Raw genomic sequence first — 17,665 nt, forward strand, 5'->3', positions numbered from 1 at the left:
TTTAAAGGGTAAAAGTTTGTCGCCATTCCATGAGCGGGCGCAATTTTGAAGCATGACATGTTGGGTATCGATTTACTCGGCGTAACATTATCTTTCACAATATAAAAAAAAAATTGGGCTAACTTTACTGTTGTCTTTTTTTTTTTTATTAAATAAATTAATTTTTCCCCAAAAAAGTGCTCTTGCAAGTCCGCTGTGCAAATACAGTGTGACAGACAGTATTGCAACAACCACCCTTTTAATTCTCTAGGGTGTTAGAATAAAAAATATATATCATGTTTTGGAATTCTAAGTTAAAGCGGGATTCCACTGCCGTTTTTTTTTTTTTTTTTTCAATTTCTTTATTTATTTATTTTTTCCCTTTCCATTTTTTTCCCTCAGGTAAACAAGAATAGAATTTTACATAAACAATCTAAGAGTCATACATCGAGTTTCCATATTCATACATAATAAAAAGAAATAGCATAACAATTCATTCTATTCCCTTCGCTTCTTACTCCCCTTATAGTGTAATGTATAAATCCACAAAGAGAACAAGCAAGGTTAGTGGTAATATATATATAATATATCGGGACAGTATCATAGAAACTTCTCTCTCAGTCCCACGTACCCCATGTCTGATCCTAGGTTGGTACTGTTCCCAATCAGATTAGAGTTGTATTGTTATCTCCTTCTTTCTCATCTTTCCCCCTTAATATTTTCCCCCCTATTCTTCTCCCAACCCCCCCCCCCCCCGCCCCGAGAAAAAAAAAAAAATAAAAAAAAAAAAAAGGGCAAACCAAGCCAGAGAGAGGGGGAGGGGGGGGGGGGGGGAGTTCTCATCTCCTTCCCCAAAGTCTCCCCTCCACCCCCCTAAACTGCATCGATCCGTCTCCTTCCACGGAGACAGGATACCCCCAGCTGTGCTGCCCCAGGTCGCTAAATCTAGTCGCAAATGCGACCTGGCGCCCGGGTTTTGTCGAGCCTTGCCATAAGGGATCTGGTACTCTTGGTCAGGACAAAGGAGAGACCTTCCGTCCGCCTTTGCATGAGATTGTCGGGAAAAATGGTAGCCTCATTCGAGGTGGTTCCCTATGCTCAATTTCATTCAAAGGTTCTGCAAAACAGTATTCTGGCTGCCTGGAGCAGGAAAAGCCAGGATTTGATTCCAATATGTTTGACCCCAAGTGTCAGTCTCAATTGGTGGTTGTCAGCCAAAAATATACAGAAAGGGAAGACTTTCATACCCTTCACTTGGAAGATAGTGACGACCGATGCCAGCCACTTGGAGAAAGACACTGCCCAGGAGAAATAGGCGGATTCCAAAAGGCTCCTTCCCATCAACATTCTAGAAATTCAGGCAGCACGCCTCACCCTGAACAGACAAGCTACGAAACTGTCCTGTCTGGGTTCAGTCCGACAATGCCATGGCAGTAGCCTATATATCCCAACAAGGTGGCACTAGGAGCCGTGCTGCCCTGAGAGAGGTAAACCATAATCTTTCTTGGGCAGAAGGACATGTGCCATGCCTATCTGCGGTGTTTATCCCAGGAGTGGAAAATTGGAAGGTGGACTTCATAAGTCACCAACAGTTGCTCCCGGGAGAATGGTCCCTGCAACACTTGTCTTTCGGGCCATATGCTAAAGGTAGACGTTGACCTGTTGGCATCCAACAAAAAGTTGGACAATTTTGTGTCAAGGACCTGCTGACTTGCGGAACAGGTGCCTTATTGCTCCTTGGGATCAGTTTTCTCTGATCTATGCGTTTCCTCCAGTTCGCTTGCTCCCGCGTCTTTTGCACAGATTGAAAGAGGAACAGAAACTTGTAAATCATTTTTTTGAGTAGGTAGTGTAGTCACCTAGATAACCACTAGAGGTCCCCAGAGTAGTGGTGGGGTGTGACTCTAGGAAGTGTCAGCCTGGCCTATGCCAGTGTGGGGTATCTTTGGGAAGTAGGGGCTCAGATATAAAATAGTATTATTAGGAGTCTGCAGGGGGTTGCCATGAAAGTGTCTGAAAAGCAAGCCACAGCAAAGATGTAGTCTGCAAGGCTCTGTTTAAAAGAGAAGTAAGGTTGTTTTTTTTTTTTAACCCATCATACTTACCTAGGTGGATGCTGCATCTGTCCCCCAGGGCTTCTCTGCACTGAGAACCGAGCAATCAAACACCGCCAATGGCTTGGTTCTCGCAGATCCCAGAGCAGAGTGCTGCTGCCTGTCATTAGATCTCCACAGCGCTCCTGTGACCCTTAGGAGAAGCCCAGCCAAACAAGCTCAGGCTGGTCTCCTATAAGCTCACATTAGTCTGGGTTAGGAATGTGTGCAGAGTCATGTGTGTTCCCGTCCTGCACAGAAATGTGCTGCTCTTAAGCACAATACTTAAAGCGGAGGTCCACCCTAAAGTGGACCTTCCGCTCATCGGAACCCTCCCCCGCTCCGGTGCCACAATCGGCACCTTTCAGGGGGGAGGGGGGGTGCAGTTACCTGGATAATCCAGGTAACTGCACCCACTTCCGGGATAGCTCTCTGCGGAAAGGGGCGTAACTTACGCCCCTTCCCGCAAGTGCCCGCCCCTTCCCGCAAGTGCCCCGCTGCCTGCTGGGAAACACACAGCTCCCAGAGGCAGCGGGGAGCATCCTTATTGCGCAGCGCGATTCGCGCATGCGCAGTAGGGAACCGGGAAATGAATCCGAAAGGCTCCATTTCCTGATTCCCATACCCAAGATGGCGGCGGCAGGACCCGACAGACGACCTAGCGATCGGCTTCGGGTGCCGTCATCGCGGGCGCGCTGGACAGGTAAGTGTCACTATTTTAAAAGTCAGCAGCTGCAGTATTTGTAGCTGCTGGCTTTTAAAAAAAAAATAAAAAAAAAAACAAAAAAAAAAAAAAACGCGGAGTCCCGGTGGACTCCCGCTTTAACGGTACTCCCATGCAACAGCAACTGCGCAGCAATAGGGTGGTTGATTCGAAAACCCAACCCACGGCATCACCTGCCTGGAGATTACATGTTCTCCCTGTCCCTGTTTGGAGTGTGGGAGGAAACTGGAGTACCCGGAGGAAACCCAAAGACATGCTGGTAGATTATTTAGCTCCTGTCTAAATTGGCCCTAGTATGTGTATGTATGAATGTGAGCGTAAAGGACCTTTTAGACTAGCGGATCGATCAGACCCTCCATTCTCCTCTACAGAGCGGTGGATGTAAACAGAAGTGTGTGCTTTTAGGCTTCGTGTACATGGGATGTTTTTACAACCTCTCCTGAATGATTTAACTTGAGAGATAATAACCCATGTTTAAAAACGTTTATTGTGCAGCGTTTACATGTTATGTTTATCAGAGTTTTGCCTCGTTTGGATTTAGAAGATTTTTTTCCCCTTCAAAATAGGCAAAAATAAAAAACGCCTGTAAACGAAATGCGGCTAAATGCGAGTTACTACATTTAGAAGCGTTTGGCGCATGAAGCTTCTGAACCCATTTTTTTGTACATGAGGCCTTAAACCCATTGACATTCAATCTGCTAAAAACAGGAGGGATGGGGATCAGATCCCCATCCGTCTGGCGGACAGGATGGCAGTTGGGTATAAAACAGGTGTTCCATTTACATCTGACGGCCCATAGAGGAGAGTGGGCTGTGAGCTATGAATAAGCTCCATGATAGGGCGTGAAACGCGCTAGCTATTTGTCCTGTTTTCCCCATTTTTATGAGGTGACTGTACTTGTATTTTGATCGTTTGCCAATAAAGATGCCTTTTTTTATGTGCGGCCATCCAGGAATTCTTTTTCTCCGCAATCTTGAGCAGAGCCAGCACCTGTGAGTTCCAGTAGGGTGAGCACTTTATTGTGGATCTGTGAGGTTGGAGTGGTAATCTGTGTCTATGGGCTGTTTCCGTGTTGCATGAGTGGAACAGACACAGACAAGCCGCAGCAGTGATCAGCACAGATTCCCAGCTGAGCAGGTGGACTTCAACAGAGCCCTGTGTGGAAAGGGGCCTTCAGGGATCTTAGATTGAAAGCAAAAGCTCATTGAGGGTAGAGACTGATGTGAATGTACAATACAAATAGGAAGCAATGTGTAAATAGATGACACTTTATAAGCAACGGTAATAAATACACTGCATGTTTTTATGCACGCCAAACTGCATTTGGTACAGCACCAAGCGGTTCGCTATGGTGTTAGTTTAAAAAAAGGTCAGGGACTTCTTTAAAGGAGTGTCTTAGGACTTGTTCACATGTGGAGCCAGGGGCAGTAAAACCAGGTGTAGTTTCACAGTCCCAACCGCCCACCTAAACACAGACATGCAGCGGCTCGGCCTGCACACATGCCATGGCTGTGGTGCTGGGCGAGTTGATGTCAAAGTGCTTGATTTTGGTCTCATATGACCACAACACTTTCACTTAGTTTTCCTCTGAATCATTCAGATGTTCATTAGTAAACTTCAGACGGGCCTGTACGTGTGCTTTCTTGATCAGGGGGACCTTGTGGGCACTGCAGGGTTTCAGTCATTCACGGCGTAGTGTGTTACCAATTGTTTTCTTGGTGACTATGGTCCTAGCTGCCTTGAGATCATTGACAAGATTCAACTGTGTTGTTCTGGGACAATTCTTCACCGTTTTCATGATCATGGAAACTCCACTGCATTGCAGTGCCCAGTGTTGTTCACATGGTTGCAGATTTGGCATTTCATGTCACCCCAAAAACTGATCCAACATATGTCATTTGGCATGCTTCACCACTCCCCAAATGCTTCTATTGATGTCTTTGTATTTGTGGCATCTTTGCAGCGCGTTTACAAAGTTCACACCGTGTTTGAGATACCTTTAGAAATTGCTATTAGCTGAGATGCCACTGGGGGTGATTTACTAAAACTGGAGACTGCAAAAATCGGGTGCAGTTCTGCATAGAAACTAATCAGGATTTTTTTTTTTGGCAAAGCTTAATTGAACAAGGTGGAGTTAGAAGCCGATTGGCTTTCAATCACAGCTGCACCAGATTTCGCACTCTCCAGTTTTAGTAAATCAACCCGCACGGTGTTCAAAAATCCATACATTAGAAAGCACAAAGGAGATGTCCGGAAAGCATCAACATAAACGAGCCCCATTTTAATAGGTTAATGGACATTCAAATGTCTTTGCACGTCACAGGGCTTGTTTACATTTTCTTTACTGGCTGACCCGTGTTTGGATCGCACTTCAGGACAGCAATAGACAGAAATGAGGAGCAGTTGTAGCACCTCCTCACCATCTGCTTTAACCCCTTAAATACTGGACACCTTTACGTGTTGTGTGTGGATATGCTCTCCATCTGTTATAATCTCCTGAATACTGGTCAGCTGCATGCGTCATCGCAGTTGTGAGGCAGTTACAGCGTGACACATTAAAGTGGTTGTAAAGGTTTTTTTTTACCTTCATGCATTTCATCCACAGTCCTACCTAATGCTGACCTGAGCCCCGTAAAGATCCTGAGATGTGCACGGAGGCTTCTGCTGTCCCAGGACTCCCTCTCCTCACTGGAGGAGACAGCAGCGGGAGCAATTGGCTCCCGCTGCTGTCAATCACAGCCAATGAGGAGAGTGGGGGGAGGGGTGGGGCCAAGTCACAGCTCTATGTGTCTTATGGATGCATAGAGTGGGGCTCAGGAACGAGCACACACCAGTGCCCCCATAGCAAGAGGCTTGCTATTTGGGGCATTAGTCAAGGCGGAAGAGCCATTAGTGTTGACAGGGGACCAGAGAAGAAGAGGATCTGGGCTGCCCTGTGCAAAACCACTGTGCAGAGCAGATAAGTATAACATGTTTGTGTTCGGGGGGGGGGGGGGGGGGGGGGGGTTTAATCTGAACCTTTAACCACTTGCCTACTGGGCACTTTTACCCCCTTTCTGCCAAGCCAACCCATATGAAATGCTTATGGTTTTCACACAAATAAAGCTTTCTTTTGAGGTTATTTAATTACCACTGTTTGTTTAGCAAAAAAAAAAAAAAGCTGATCATGTGGTAGAGGGCTGCTGTGATTGGCCCATTACCCCGATCTGTCATCAGCTGAACCCAAAGGACTCAGCAATCACAGAGCGTGCCGCCCACGTGCTACAGGGGGTGCGCTGGCAATGCGCCCATACAAGGACATCCATATGCCCTGCTGGCAAAGCAAACCCACGCTGTAACCGTCTTTCGGCTACAGCATGGGCAGGATGTGCTTGTTACTAGGGCTGAAACGATTAATCGACATTATCGATAATGAAAATCATTGACAACGATTTTCATTATCAATTAGTTGGTCCACATCATGCGATCCTAGCTCTGGAGCTGGTGGCCATCTTGGCACACTTGGCGGCTGTGTTGTAAATTGTAACCCCGTCACTTCCGGCTCCGTCACTGAAACAGCTGACGGCGGCCCTTTACCGCGCATACGCTGCTTCAATGCTATTAACAGCGCATGCGCAGGATATTTCTTTAGCGGCGGAGAAAAATTATGGACTCAAGCAGGCGGAGCTGGACAGATGGTTAGAACATCAGCAGCAGTCCTGCCCACCCCACTAACATGCCCCCGAATCGCGCAGGATATTTGTTTACTGGTCGAGAAAAATTATGGACGCAAGCTATTAACAGCGCATGCGTGGGATATTTGTTTAGCGGTCGAGAAAAATTATGGACTCAAGCGGTCGTAGACTTGCTGGGAGGGAGAGATAGAGCGGAGCTTGGAGAGGGGGACGGGGCCCCGTGCATAGCACTGACTACATGTACAGTACATTGTTCTGCCAATAAATATGCCTCACTGTGCCCAGAAAATACTGTACATGTAGTCAGTGCTATGCACGGGGCCCCGCCCCCCTCTCCAAGCTCCGCTCTATCTCTCCCTCCCATCAAGTCTCCGCCCGCTTGAGTCCATCATTTTTCCTCGACCGCTAAACAAATATCCCACGCATGTGCTGTTAATAGCTTGCGTCCATAATTTTTCTCGACCAGTAAACAAATATCCTGCGCATGTGCGATTCGGGGGCATGTTAGTGGGGTGGTTGGGGCTGCTGCTGATGTTTTAACCATCTGTCCAGCTCCGCCCGCCCGCAAGTCTCCGCCCGCTTGAGTCCATAATTTTTCTCCACCGCTAAAGAAATATCCTGCACATGCGCTGTTAATAGCATTGAAGTGGCGCATGCGCAGTAAAGGGCCACCGTCAGCTGTTTCAGTGACGGAGCCGCACCAGAAACGATGGGGTTCGTTTTTTTCATGGGTCGCAGAAAAATTTACAACAAATCTAACCTAATAACTAACTACTATCAAAAATGTAGCTTATTACAAGTATATCACTGATGATTTGCGCCAATAGACATCATCCTGGGACTCATCACGGTGGTCTGTTTGGAGGAACTTTGATCGGTGGTGAGCTTGGCGTAAATCATCAGTGATATGCTGACTATGTTTTTATGCTTGTAATAAGCTGCATTTTATTAGGGGGGGGGGGGGGGGGGAGAATAGTGTTACACCATCATTGGTTTTATTCTGCAGTTTGAGTGTAAGGCCCCTTTCACACGGACGATCCGTTCAGATCCGCCTGTCAGTTTTTCAGGTGGACCTGAACGGATGCTCCATAGAGGTCTATGAAACGTCGGATGTCAGCGGTGACATGTCGGCTGACATCCGACCCGCTCCAATCCGAAAAAGTGCGACGGAGGAAAAAGCTATTTTTCCATCCGTCATCGGATCGGATGACGACGGACACTACGGTCCGTCATCACCCGATCTACCATAGGGGAGAGCAGCGCTGTGACAGGTCAGTCCCTGCGCAGTGTGCAGAGACGGACCTGTCATCTTCCTGCTCAGCGGAGATCGCTCCAGCGATCCCCGCTGAGCAAGCGGATATCCACTGGGCGGATCAGCAGTGATCCGCCCCCTTTGAAAGGACCTTTACAGTTTTTTCATTATTACTTTTAAATAAATGGTAAAATGGCATATTACGTTTTTTTTGTTATTTTTTTTTAAATATGATTTTATCCGATTAATCGAAAAAATAATCGGCAGATTAATCGATTATGAAAATAATCATTAGTTGCAGCCCTACTTGTTACCACTTTAACTTGAATGGGTCACTCTTGGCGGGCAGTGCCACCCAGTGAGCGTGGCAGGTGGTACAATTCCTGCCATGGCTGCAAAGCATTGCGGCATGTGTACACCCCCAGCAGCAAAGGGGAGTGGTTGAGGGATGATTTTTGAGCTGTAGGGTTTTATTGCCCCTCAATTTCAAATGTACACAAGGCCTAAATGCTACAGTTTTGTTTACATCTAATTTAGAGAGCAATAGGCCGGCGGTGAGGAGGTGTGCCGCCCCCTAAATACCCGACAACCACAGCACAACGGCAAAAGTGAATCGGTGGGCGGTGCTGCCCCCGGGGCACAACAGGGGGTATAATCATAGTCGCAGAGCACAGAATCGCAGCATGTATACAGTGATTCTGGCACGTTTTGTCACACGTCTCCTCGCTGTGTTTGGGGCGATATTAACCACTTGACCACTGGGCACTTAAACACCCTTAATAACCAGACCAATTTTCAGCTTTTGGTGCTCTCGCATTTTGAATGACAATTACTCAGTCATGCAACACTGGACCTATATGAAATTTTTTACCTTTTTTTCACACAAATAGAGCTTTCTTTTGGTGGTATTTCATCACCGCTGGGTTATTTTTTGTGCTATAAAAGAAAAAATACAGAAAATTCTGTAAAGAAATGAATTTTTCTTTGTTTCTGTTAGAAAATTTAGCAGATTAGTAATTTTTTCTTCATAAATTTTGGCCAAAATTTATACTACTACATATCTTTGGTAAAAATAAGTACAAATTGGTGGATATTATTTGGTCTTTGTGAAAGTTATAGAGTCCACAAGCTATGGTGCCAATATCTGAAAATTGATCACACCTGAAGTACTGACGGCCTATTTCAATTCTTGAGACCCTAACATGCCAGAAAAGTACAAATACCCCCCAAATTACCCCTTTTTGGAAAGAAGACATTCCAAGGTATTTAGTAAGAGGCATGATGAGTTTTTTGAAGTTGTCATTTTTTCCCACAATTCTTTGCAAAATCAAGATTTTTTTTACTTTTTTTTTTTTTTCACAAAATTGTCATATTATCAGGTTATTTCTCACACACAGCATATGCATACCACAAATTACACCCCAAAACACATTCTGCTATTACTCCCGAGTACGGCGATACCACATGTGTGAGACTTTTACACAGTGTGGCCACATACAGAGGCCCAACATGCAGGGAGCGCCATCAGGTGTTCTGGAGCACCCAGGACAATTCTGACATTTCTCTCCTACATGTAAAAATCATCATTTATTTGCTAGAAAATTACAGAGAACTCCAAAACATTATATATGTTTTTTTAGCAAACACCCTGGAGAATACAATGGTGGTCTTTGCAACTTTTTATCTCGCACGGTATTTGCGCAGTAATTTTTCGAATGCTTTTTTTTGGAAAAAAAACAGTTTTGGGCTTTAAAAAAAAAAAAAAAAAAAAAAAAAAAAACACAGTAAAGTTAGCCCAATTTTTCCATAATGTGAAAGATGAAGTTACGCTGAGTAAATGGATACCTAATATGTCACTCTTTAAAATTGCACACGCTCGTGGAATGGCGCCAAACGTCGCTACTTAAAAATCCCCATAGGCGACGATTTAATTTTTTTTTACTGGTTATATGTTTTGAGTTACAGAGGAGGTCTAGGGCTAGAATTATTGCTCTCGCTCCAACGTTCGCAGCGATACCTCACATGTGTGGTTTGAACACCGTTTTCATATGTGGGCGGGACTTACGTATGCGTTCGCTTCTGCATGCGAGCACATGGGGACAGAGGCGCTTTAACCACTTGCCGACCGCCGCACGACGATATACGTCGGCAGAATGGCACGGGCAGGCATATGGGCGTATATGTAAGTCCCTGCCTTCCCGCGGGTCGGGGGCCCGATCGGGCCCCCCCCGGTGCCTGCGGCGGTCGGCATTCGTTCGGGAGCGATCCGGGATGAGGGGGCGGCCATTCATTCATGGCCACCCCCTCGCGATCGCTCCCGACGAATGAAAATCCTTCGTGACATCACTTCCTCTCCTGTAATGTAAACACAGGCAGAGGAAGTGATGTAATCTCTCCTCGTGTCGGTCTTTTTCGTTCCGGCACCGAGGAGAGAGGATCGGTGAGTTGCACCCAACACTACACTTACAGTAGAACATGCCAGGCACACTTTTCACCCCCCCCCCCGATCACCCCCCCAATCACCCCTGCCCCCCAGTCACAGTGACACCAAGTGCATTTTTTTATTTATTTTTCATTTTTTTTTGCATTGGTGTCATTTGTGACTGTAATAACTGTTAGGGCAGTTAGGGTTAGCCCCCTTTAGCTCTAGGGTGCCCCCCTAACCCCCCCAATAAAGGTTTAACCCTGTGATCACCCCCCGTCGCCAGTGTCACTAATAAGCGATCGTTTTTCTGATCGCTGTATTAGTGTCACAGGTGACGCTAGTTAGGCAGGTAGGTATTTAGGTTCGCCGCAGCTTTTTATAGCGTCAGGGACCCCCATATACTACCGCATAGCCCCCTGATTGCCCCCCAGTTAACCCTTTCACCAGTGATCACCATATAACTGTTACAGGTGACGCTGGTTGGTTATTTTTTTTTGTTTCAGGGCACCCGCCATTTATTACCTAATAAAGGTTTAACCCCCTGATCACCCGGCGGGTGATATAAGTTTGAGGGTCAGATAAGGTCTGCGTCGCCCCAGCGTCAGGTTAGTGCCAGTGCCGCTAACACCCACGCGCAAAGCATACACCTCCCTTAGTAATATAGTATCTGATAAGATCTATATTAGCGTTGCCAGCATTTTAGGTTTCCCAAAACGCATTGTTAGCGGGATCAGCCCAGATACCTGCTAGCACCTGCATTTAGCCCCTCCGCCAAGCCCAGCCCAGCCCACCCAAGTGCAGTATCGATCGATCACTGTCACTTACAAAACACAACACACATAACTGCAGCGTTCGCAGAGTCAGGCTTGATCCCTGCGATCGCTAACAGTTTTTTTTTGCAGCGTTTTGAAACAGTCGCTGACAGGCTAGGTGCTTTTTTACCTGTGAGTCTCACTAGTGTACCCCTAAATTTAGAGCCCAAAATGGCAAAGCGAAGGTACACTAGTGAAGAGGCCTACACGTTTCTGAGCATGACAGATAGTGAAGAGGACGTCACTCATCTGTCAGATTCAGGCTCAGAATACGATCCTGTAGAGGACAGCGGCTCCATGACAGATAGCTCTGACGACGGAGATGAGGTCCCTGTTAAGGACAGGTGTACCCGATCCTGAATGTATTCTGTTGTTGAGGTGCAGGAACCGCAGGTCACTCGTATGGAGCAGAGACGTACTAGAGCCGCTCATCCTTCTGGTGAACTGGCAAGCACCAGCGGCCTAGTACACCCTGGACGTACATCCAGCACTGCAGTAACACGTGGTGACGTGGCGAGTCCCATAAGTGAAGTTCAAGCTGGCGAGGTGGCAAGCACAAGTAGTGTCCCGCTGCCACCAAGAAGACAAAGACAGGCCCGTCGTACCCATAGTGCCCTTCCTGCAGAATTCGCCAATCCTATTTGGGTGCCCACCACTTCTGCAGAACCCGTACTTCCCCCATTCACTGGCCAACCTGGCATTAACGTGGAAACAGTTGATTTTAAGACACTTGACTTTTACTCACTGTTTTTCACCGAAGATCTCTATAGATCTATTGTGGACCAAACCAATTTGTACGCTGGTCAACACATCGCCACTATTCCCCAGTCCGCCCTTGCCAAACAATGGAAACCAGTTACGGTTTCCGAATTTAAAATCTTTCTGGGCCTCTCCCTCAACATGGGCATAACCAAAAAGAGTGAGTTGCAGTCATATTGGTCCACTGACCCAATTCACCATATGCGCGTGTTCTCTGCTTCCATGTCCAGGGCACGATACGAGATGATTTTGCGGTTCATGCACTTCAGCGACAATGAACTCTGTCGTCCTCGTGGAGACCCTGAATACGATCGGCTCTACAAAATTCGGCCCCTCATAAACCACTTCAACCAACGTTTTGCAGACTTGTTTACTCCCCATCAAGTTGTCTGCGTTGATGAATCCCTGATTAAGTTTTCTGGTCGCTTGTCATTCAAACAATACGTCCCCAACAAGCGTTCCAGATACGGGGTCAAGATGTATAAGCTCTGTGACAGGGCCACAGGCTATACACGTAGTTTCATGGTTTATGAGGGAAGAGATAGTCACGTAGAGCCGGAGAACTGCCCTGACTACATAGGAAGCGCTGGCAAGATAGTGTGGGACATGGTGTCACCCTTATTCGGAAAGGGGTACCACTTGTACGTGGACAATTATTACACAAGCGTGCCACTGTTTAGTCACTTGTTTGATCAGCAGATTGGAGCATGTGGCACCGTGCGACCTAATCGCCGGGGCTTTCCCCAGCGGCTTGTAGAGTCCCGTCTTAGGCTGGGGGAGAGAGCCTGCTTGCGCAGTAATAATTTGCTCGCTATGAAGTGGAGGGATAATAAGAATGTTTTCGTTCTTACCTCCCTTCATGCAGACACGACGGTCCAAATTCCTACGGCGACTGGTATTGTGGAGAAACCCCTCTGTGTCCACAAATATAACCTTAACATGGGAGGGGGTGGACCTCAATGACCAGTTGTTGGCGCCGTATCTAGTTGCCCGTAAGGCCAGACGCTGGTACAAAAAAAGTGTCTGTTTATTTATTCCAATTGGCTATACTGAATGCTTATGTACTACACAAAGCTTCAGGACGGACTGGATCCTTCCTTAAATTCCAGGAGGATATCGTCAGAGCCCTTCTGTATCCAGACGGTGCTCCACCTCACCTTCCCCTACCAGATGCAGTAAGCCGGCTGCATGAGAGGCATTATCTTTATGCCCTCCCGAGTACCCCTACCCAACGAGCCCCCCAAAGAAAATGTCGTGTCTGCAGAAAGCGCGGATTTAGGCGTGACACCCGTTATTGTTGTCCCCGCTGTCCTGACAATCCTGGTCTTTGCATTGGTGAATGTTTTGAACGCTACCATGAACTAGTTGAGTATTAGCGTAGGGTACAGCATTGCACAGGCTAGGCACACGTTCACAGGGTCTCCCAAGATGCCATCGCATTTTGAGAGACCCAAACCGCTGGAACCGTTATAACAGAAGTGTTAAAGTTACATAAAAAAGTGTTTAAAAAAAACAAAAGTAAAAAAAAAAAAAAAAAAATGTAAAATAAAAAAGCCAAAAATAGTTGTCGTTTTATTGTTCTCTCTCTCTCTATTGTTCTGCTCCTTTGTACTGTATTCTATTCTGCAACGTTTTATTGTTAACCATTTTTTGTTTTCAGGTACGCCATTCAGCTGTAGCGTGGATTTATTTATCTTGACAGCAACAGCGTTTGCTCCCACGATACGTAAAGCCACGACTCCAGCGCTGTCGGAGGTGATTTCACCACCACAGTTAAAAAAGAGCATATATGCCGAAGTATGGGGGCATAAGGGGTGGAGGAGCGATTTTGCTCCTAATGCCGCGTACATACAGTCAAAATTCCGACGGAGGGCTTGCCCGTGGAAAAGTTTGAATGTATGTACGCGGCATAACTTTTTTGCGGGAGGATGCCCCCATGCTTCGGCATATATATATTTTAGGCACAGATTGTGTTAAATGTGTTATTTTTTGCTATTTTTTTTGTATTTGCTTTGCAGGTATGGTAAGTCCTACTGTTATACTGTAATGTTACTTTGTTTTATTGTTAACCATCATTTGCTTAGCAGGTACGCCATTCTGCTGCAGCTCGGATTTATTTATCTTGACAGCAACAGCGTTTGCTCCCACGATACGTAAAGCCGCGACTCCAGCACTGTCAGAGGTGATTTCTCCACCACAGTTAAAAAAGAGCATATATGCCGAAGCATGGGGGCATACGGGGTGGAGGAGCGATCTGCTCCTACCTTTTGCGGGAGGATGCCCCCATGCTTCGGCATATATAAATGGTGCATGTATGCCCACCATTAAAAGTGGGTGGATGAAGGGTGGTATCTAATGGTGGGCATACCCACCGATCAATATTTTTTTTTCGTTCAGCCCACAGGCTGCATGAAAAAAAAATTACAATATATGCCCAACCAGTTCCAGCAACATACTGGTATGTTGCGGGACTTTGAGTGCTTATACCAGAATGATGCCTGCAGGTTTAGGTATCATCTTGGTATCATTCTTTTCAGCCAGCGGTCGGCTTTTATGTAAAAGCAATCCTAGCGGCTAATTAGCCTCTAGACTACTTTTACAAGCAGTGGGAGGGAATGCCCCCCCGCGCACCATCTTCCATGGTTTTCTCAGGCTCTCCTGTCCCAACAGGGAACCTGAGAATGCAGCCGGTGGTTCCGCCAGCTGACCATAGAGCTGATCAGAGACCAGAATGGCTCCAGTCATCTCTATGGCCTAAGACACCGGAAGCTACAAGCATTTCATGACTTAGATTTTGCGGGATGTAAACAGTGCCATTGGGAAAGCATTTTATCACACCGATCTTGGTGTGGTCAGATGCTTTGAGGACAGAGGAGAGATCTAGGGTCTGATAGACCCTAATTTTTTTTAAAAAGAGTACCTGTTACTACCTATTGCAATCATATATTTACATTCCCTGAGATAACAATAAAAATCATAAAATATATATAAATGAAAGGAACAGTTTAAAAATAAAATAAAAAAAGCAAAAAAAAAAAACACACCCCTGTCCCCCCCTGCTAAGGCGCAACGTCGAACGCAAGCGTTGGTCTGGTGTCATATGTAAACAGCAATTGCACCATGCATGTGAGGTATCACCACGAAGGTCAGATCGAGGGTACTAATTTTAGCAGTAGACCTCCTCCGTAAATCTAAAGTGGTCACCTGTAAAGGCATTTAAAGGCTTTTAAAAATGTACGTAGTTTGTCGCCGCTGCACGTTTCTGCGCAATTTTAAAGCATGTCATGTTTGGTATCCATGTACTCGGCCTAAGATCATATTTTTTATTTCATCAAACATTTGGGCAATATAGTGATTTTTAGTGCATTAAAATAAAAAAAAGTGTGTTTTTTCCCAAAAAAATGCGTTTGAAAAAATCGCTGCGCAAATACCGTGTGAAAAAAAAATGAAACACCCACCATTTTAATCGGTAGGGCTTTTGCTTTAAAAAAACACTTCATGTTTGGGGGTTCAAAGTAATTTTCTTGCAAAAAAAAATATTTTTTCATGTAAACAAGTGTCAGAAAGGGCTTTTTCTTCAAGTGGTTAGAAGAGTGGGTGATGTGTGACATAAGCTTCTAAATGTTGTGCATAAAATGCCAGGACAGTTCAAAACCTCCCCAAATGACCCCATTTTAGAAAGTAAAAATATAAAATATTCCATGGACTCAACATGCCTCTCAGCAAATAGCTTGGGGTGTCTACTTTCTAAAATGGGGTCATTTGTGGGGGTTTTGTGCCATCTTGGCATTTTATGGCCTTCAAAACTGATAGGTAGTGAGGAGTAAAATGACATATGTATGCCCTTAGAAATCCTGAAGGCGGTGCTTGGCTTTTGGGGCCCCGTACGCGGCTAGGCTTCCAAAAAGTCGACCACATGTGGTATCCCCGTACTCAGGAGAAGCAGCAGAATGTATTTTGGGGTACAATTCCACATATAACCATGGCATGTATGAGCAATATATCATTTAGTGACAACTTTGTGTAAAAAAAAAAAAAAAAAAAAAAAAAAAAAATTGTTTTTGTCATTATTCAATCGCTTGCGGCAAAAAAAAAAAAAAATTCAATGGGCTCAACATGCCTCTTATCAATTTCCTTAGGGGGTCTACTTTCCAAAATGGGGTCATTTGGGGGGGTTTTGTACTGCCCTGCCATTTTAGCACCTCAAGAAATGAGATAGGCAGTCATAAACTAAAAGCTGCGTAAATTCCAGAAAACGTACCTTAGTTTGTAGATGTGACAACTTTTGCGCAAACCAATAAATATACAGTTATTGACTTTTTTTTTACCAAAGACATGTGGCTGAATACATTTTGGCCTAAATGTATGACTAAAATTGAGTTTATTGGATTTTTCTAATAACAAAAAGTAGAAAATATCATTTTTTTTCAAAATTTGCGGTCTTTTTACGTTTATATCGCAAAAAATAAAAATCGCAGAGTTAGTCAAATACCTTTAAAAGAAAGCTCTATTTGTGGGAAGAAAAGGACGCAAATTTCGTTTGGGTACAACATTGCATGACCGCGCAATTACCAGTTAAAGCAGCGCAGTGCCAAAGTGTAAAAAGACCTCTGGTCATTTACCAGCAAAATGGTCCGGTCTGAAAGTGGTTAAAAAAAAAAAACATTTTTTTTTTTTTTATTGTTCATTTTACTTTATTTATTTTAGTTTGACATTTTTTTCCCCCAAAAATAATTTTTTTGATCACTTTTATTCCTATTACAAGGAATGTAAACATCCCTTGTAATAGGAATATGGGGTGACAGGTCCTCTTTACAGTGAGATGTGGGTTCAATAAGACCCCACATCTCACCTCTAAGCTGGGAAGCCTGAAAAAAAAAAACGGGGCGTTGCGGAGCGTTGCAGGGCATTGCAGAGTGTTGCAGGGCATTGCAGAGTGTTGCAGGGCATTGCAGAGTAATGGGGGTATTGCAGAGTAATGGGGTGGTGGATGGATGGACGTCCAGCCAGGACAGAGGTACAGGGAGAGGAACACTGAGGTGCGATCATGGTTCCTGTATGTTCTTCTCATTTCTTACCGGTTACAGAGCATCTTCTCCTGTCTCTCCAGGATCTCCAGCAATTCCTCCACAGTGTTCCCGACAACATCCCCCACTGCCCCGGCCTTCCCGCCACCCCTGGGAGCAGTCATCGTGTCCCGCCGACCTGTAGTGTCACATTTTGCTGCCTATCACAGGATGCTGCGGAAGTGACGTTGCGGGCAGAATTTGCGTACTGCGCATGCGCGATGCCTTCCAAACACTCGCGCCGTGCGTTCCAACATAGCGCAGTACGCAATTTCTGGCGGGAACGTCACTTCCGCAGCATCCTGTGATAGGCAGCAAAATGTGACACTACACCCGCTGTCCCCCATACCCAGAGCATGCCGGGAGATGGAGTCCAGTCCAGGCACAGTCATACCAATGGGGCGGCGGCGCGGTGCATTTCGGGAGGTGTAGTCCGCTCCCCGTTCATTCTGTGTGGCGGTCTAGTCGGATGTAAACAGTACGGAGAGACCGGGGAACCGGCCGGGGCCTGACCATGATACACGAGCTGCTGCTGGCCCTGAGCGGATACCCGGGGAGTATCTTCACCTGGAACAAGAGGAGCGGCCTGCAGGTTGTCACTCATCTCCTCACTATTCTATGGGGCCCTTCCTGAGGGGACATACTAAAAGGAATGACAGAATGGAATGCCCATAGACTTTAACAGGGAGATGGAATGCCCATAGAGAATAATGGAACAAAGTGGAATACCCATAGAGAATAATGGAAAAAAAATTCAGTTTGTGACAGACTCTTTTGACATATAAATGTTTTGTTTTTTTAAAGACCTACTTTTAACCACTTCAATACAGGGCACTTAACCACCTTCCTGCCCAGACCAATTTTGAGCTTTCAGCGCTGTC

The 17,665-nt window shown here is 45.7% G+C and overlaps 2 protein-coding genes across 3 annotated transcripts in view; one reads left to right on the plus strand and one right to left on the minus strand.

Annotated features, from left to right (window-relative positions):
• POLR2M (RNA polymerase II subunit M) overlaps window positions 1-16,969 on the minus strand; it is a 65,392-nt gene extending 48,423 nt beyond the window's left edge. Inside the window, exon 1 of the mRNA XM_077473106.1 lies at window positions 16,797-16,969. Within this exon, the coding sequence (XP_077329232.1) occupies window positions 16,797-16,909 (113 nt within the window). The 5' untranslated portion in view covers window positions 16,910-16,969. The remainder of the gene's footprint in view (window positions 1-16,796) is intronic.
• Window positions 16,970-17,212: 243 nt separating this feature from the next.
• Window positions 17,213-17,665, plus strand: part of LOC143963466 (gamma-tubulin complex component 4-like) — a 185,296-nt gene continuing 184,843 nt past the window's right edge. Inside the window, exon 1 of one of the 2 annotated variants that reach the window (XM_077473099.1) lies at window positions 17,213-17,376. In XM_077473099.1, the coding sequence (XP_077329225.1) occupies window positions 17,299-17,376 (78 nt within the window). In that variant the 5' untranslated portion in view covers window positions 17,213-17,298. The remainder of the gene's footprint in view (window positions 17,377-17,665) is intronic. The other variant, XM_077473100.1, reaches the window with a different exon arrangement.

The sequence above is a fragment of the Lithobates pipiens genome, unplaced genomic scaffold (genome assembly GCF_037356315.1).
Source record: "Lithobates pipiens isolate NorthernLeopardFrog02 unplaced genomic scaffold, aLitPip1_a1.2 Scaffold_8, whole genome shotgun sequence".
NCBI lineage: Eukaryota > Metazoa > Chordata > Amphibia > Anura > Ranidae > Lithobates > Lithobates pipiens.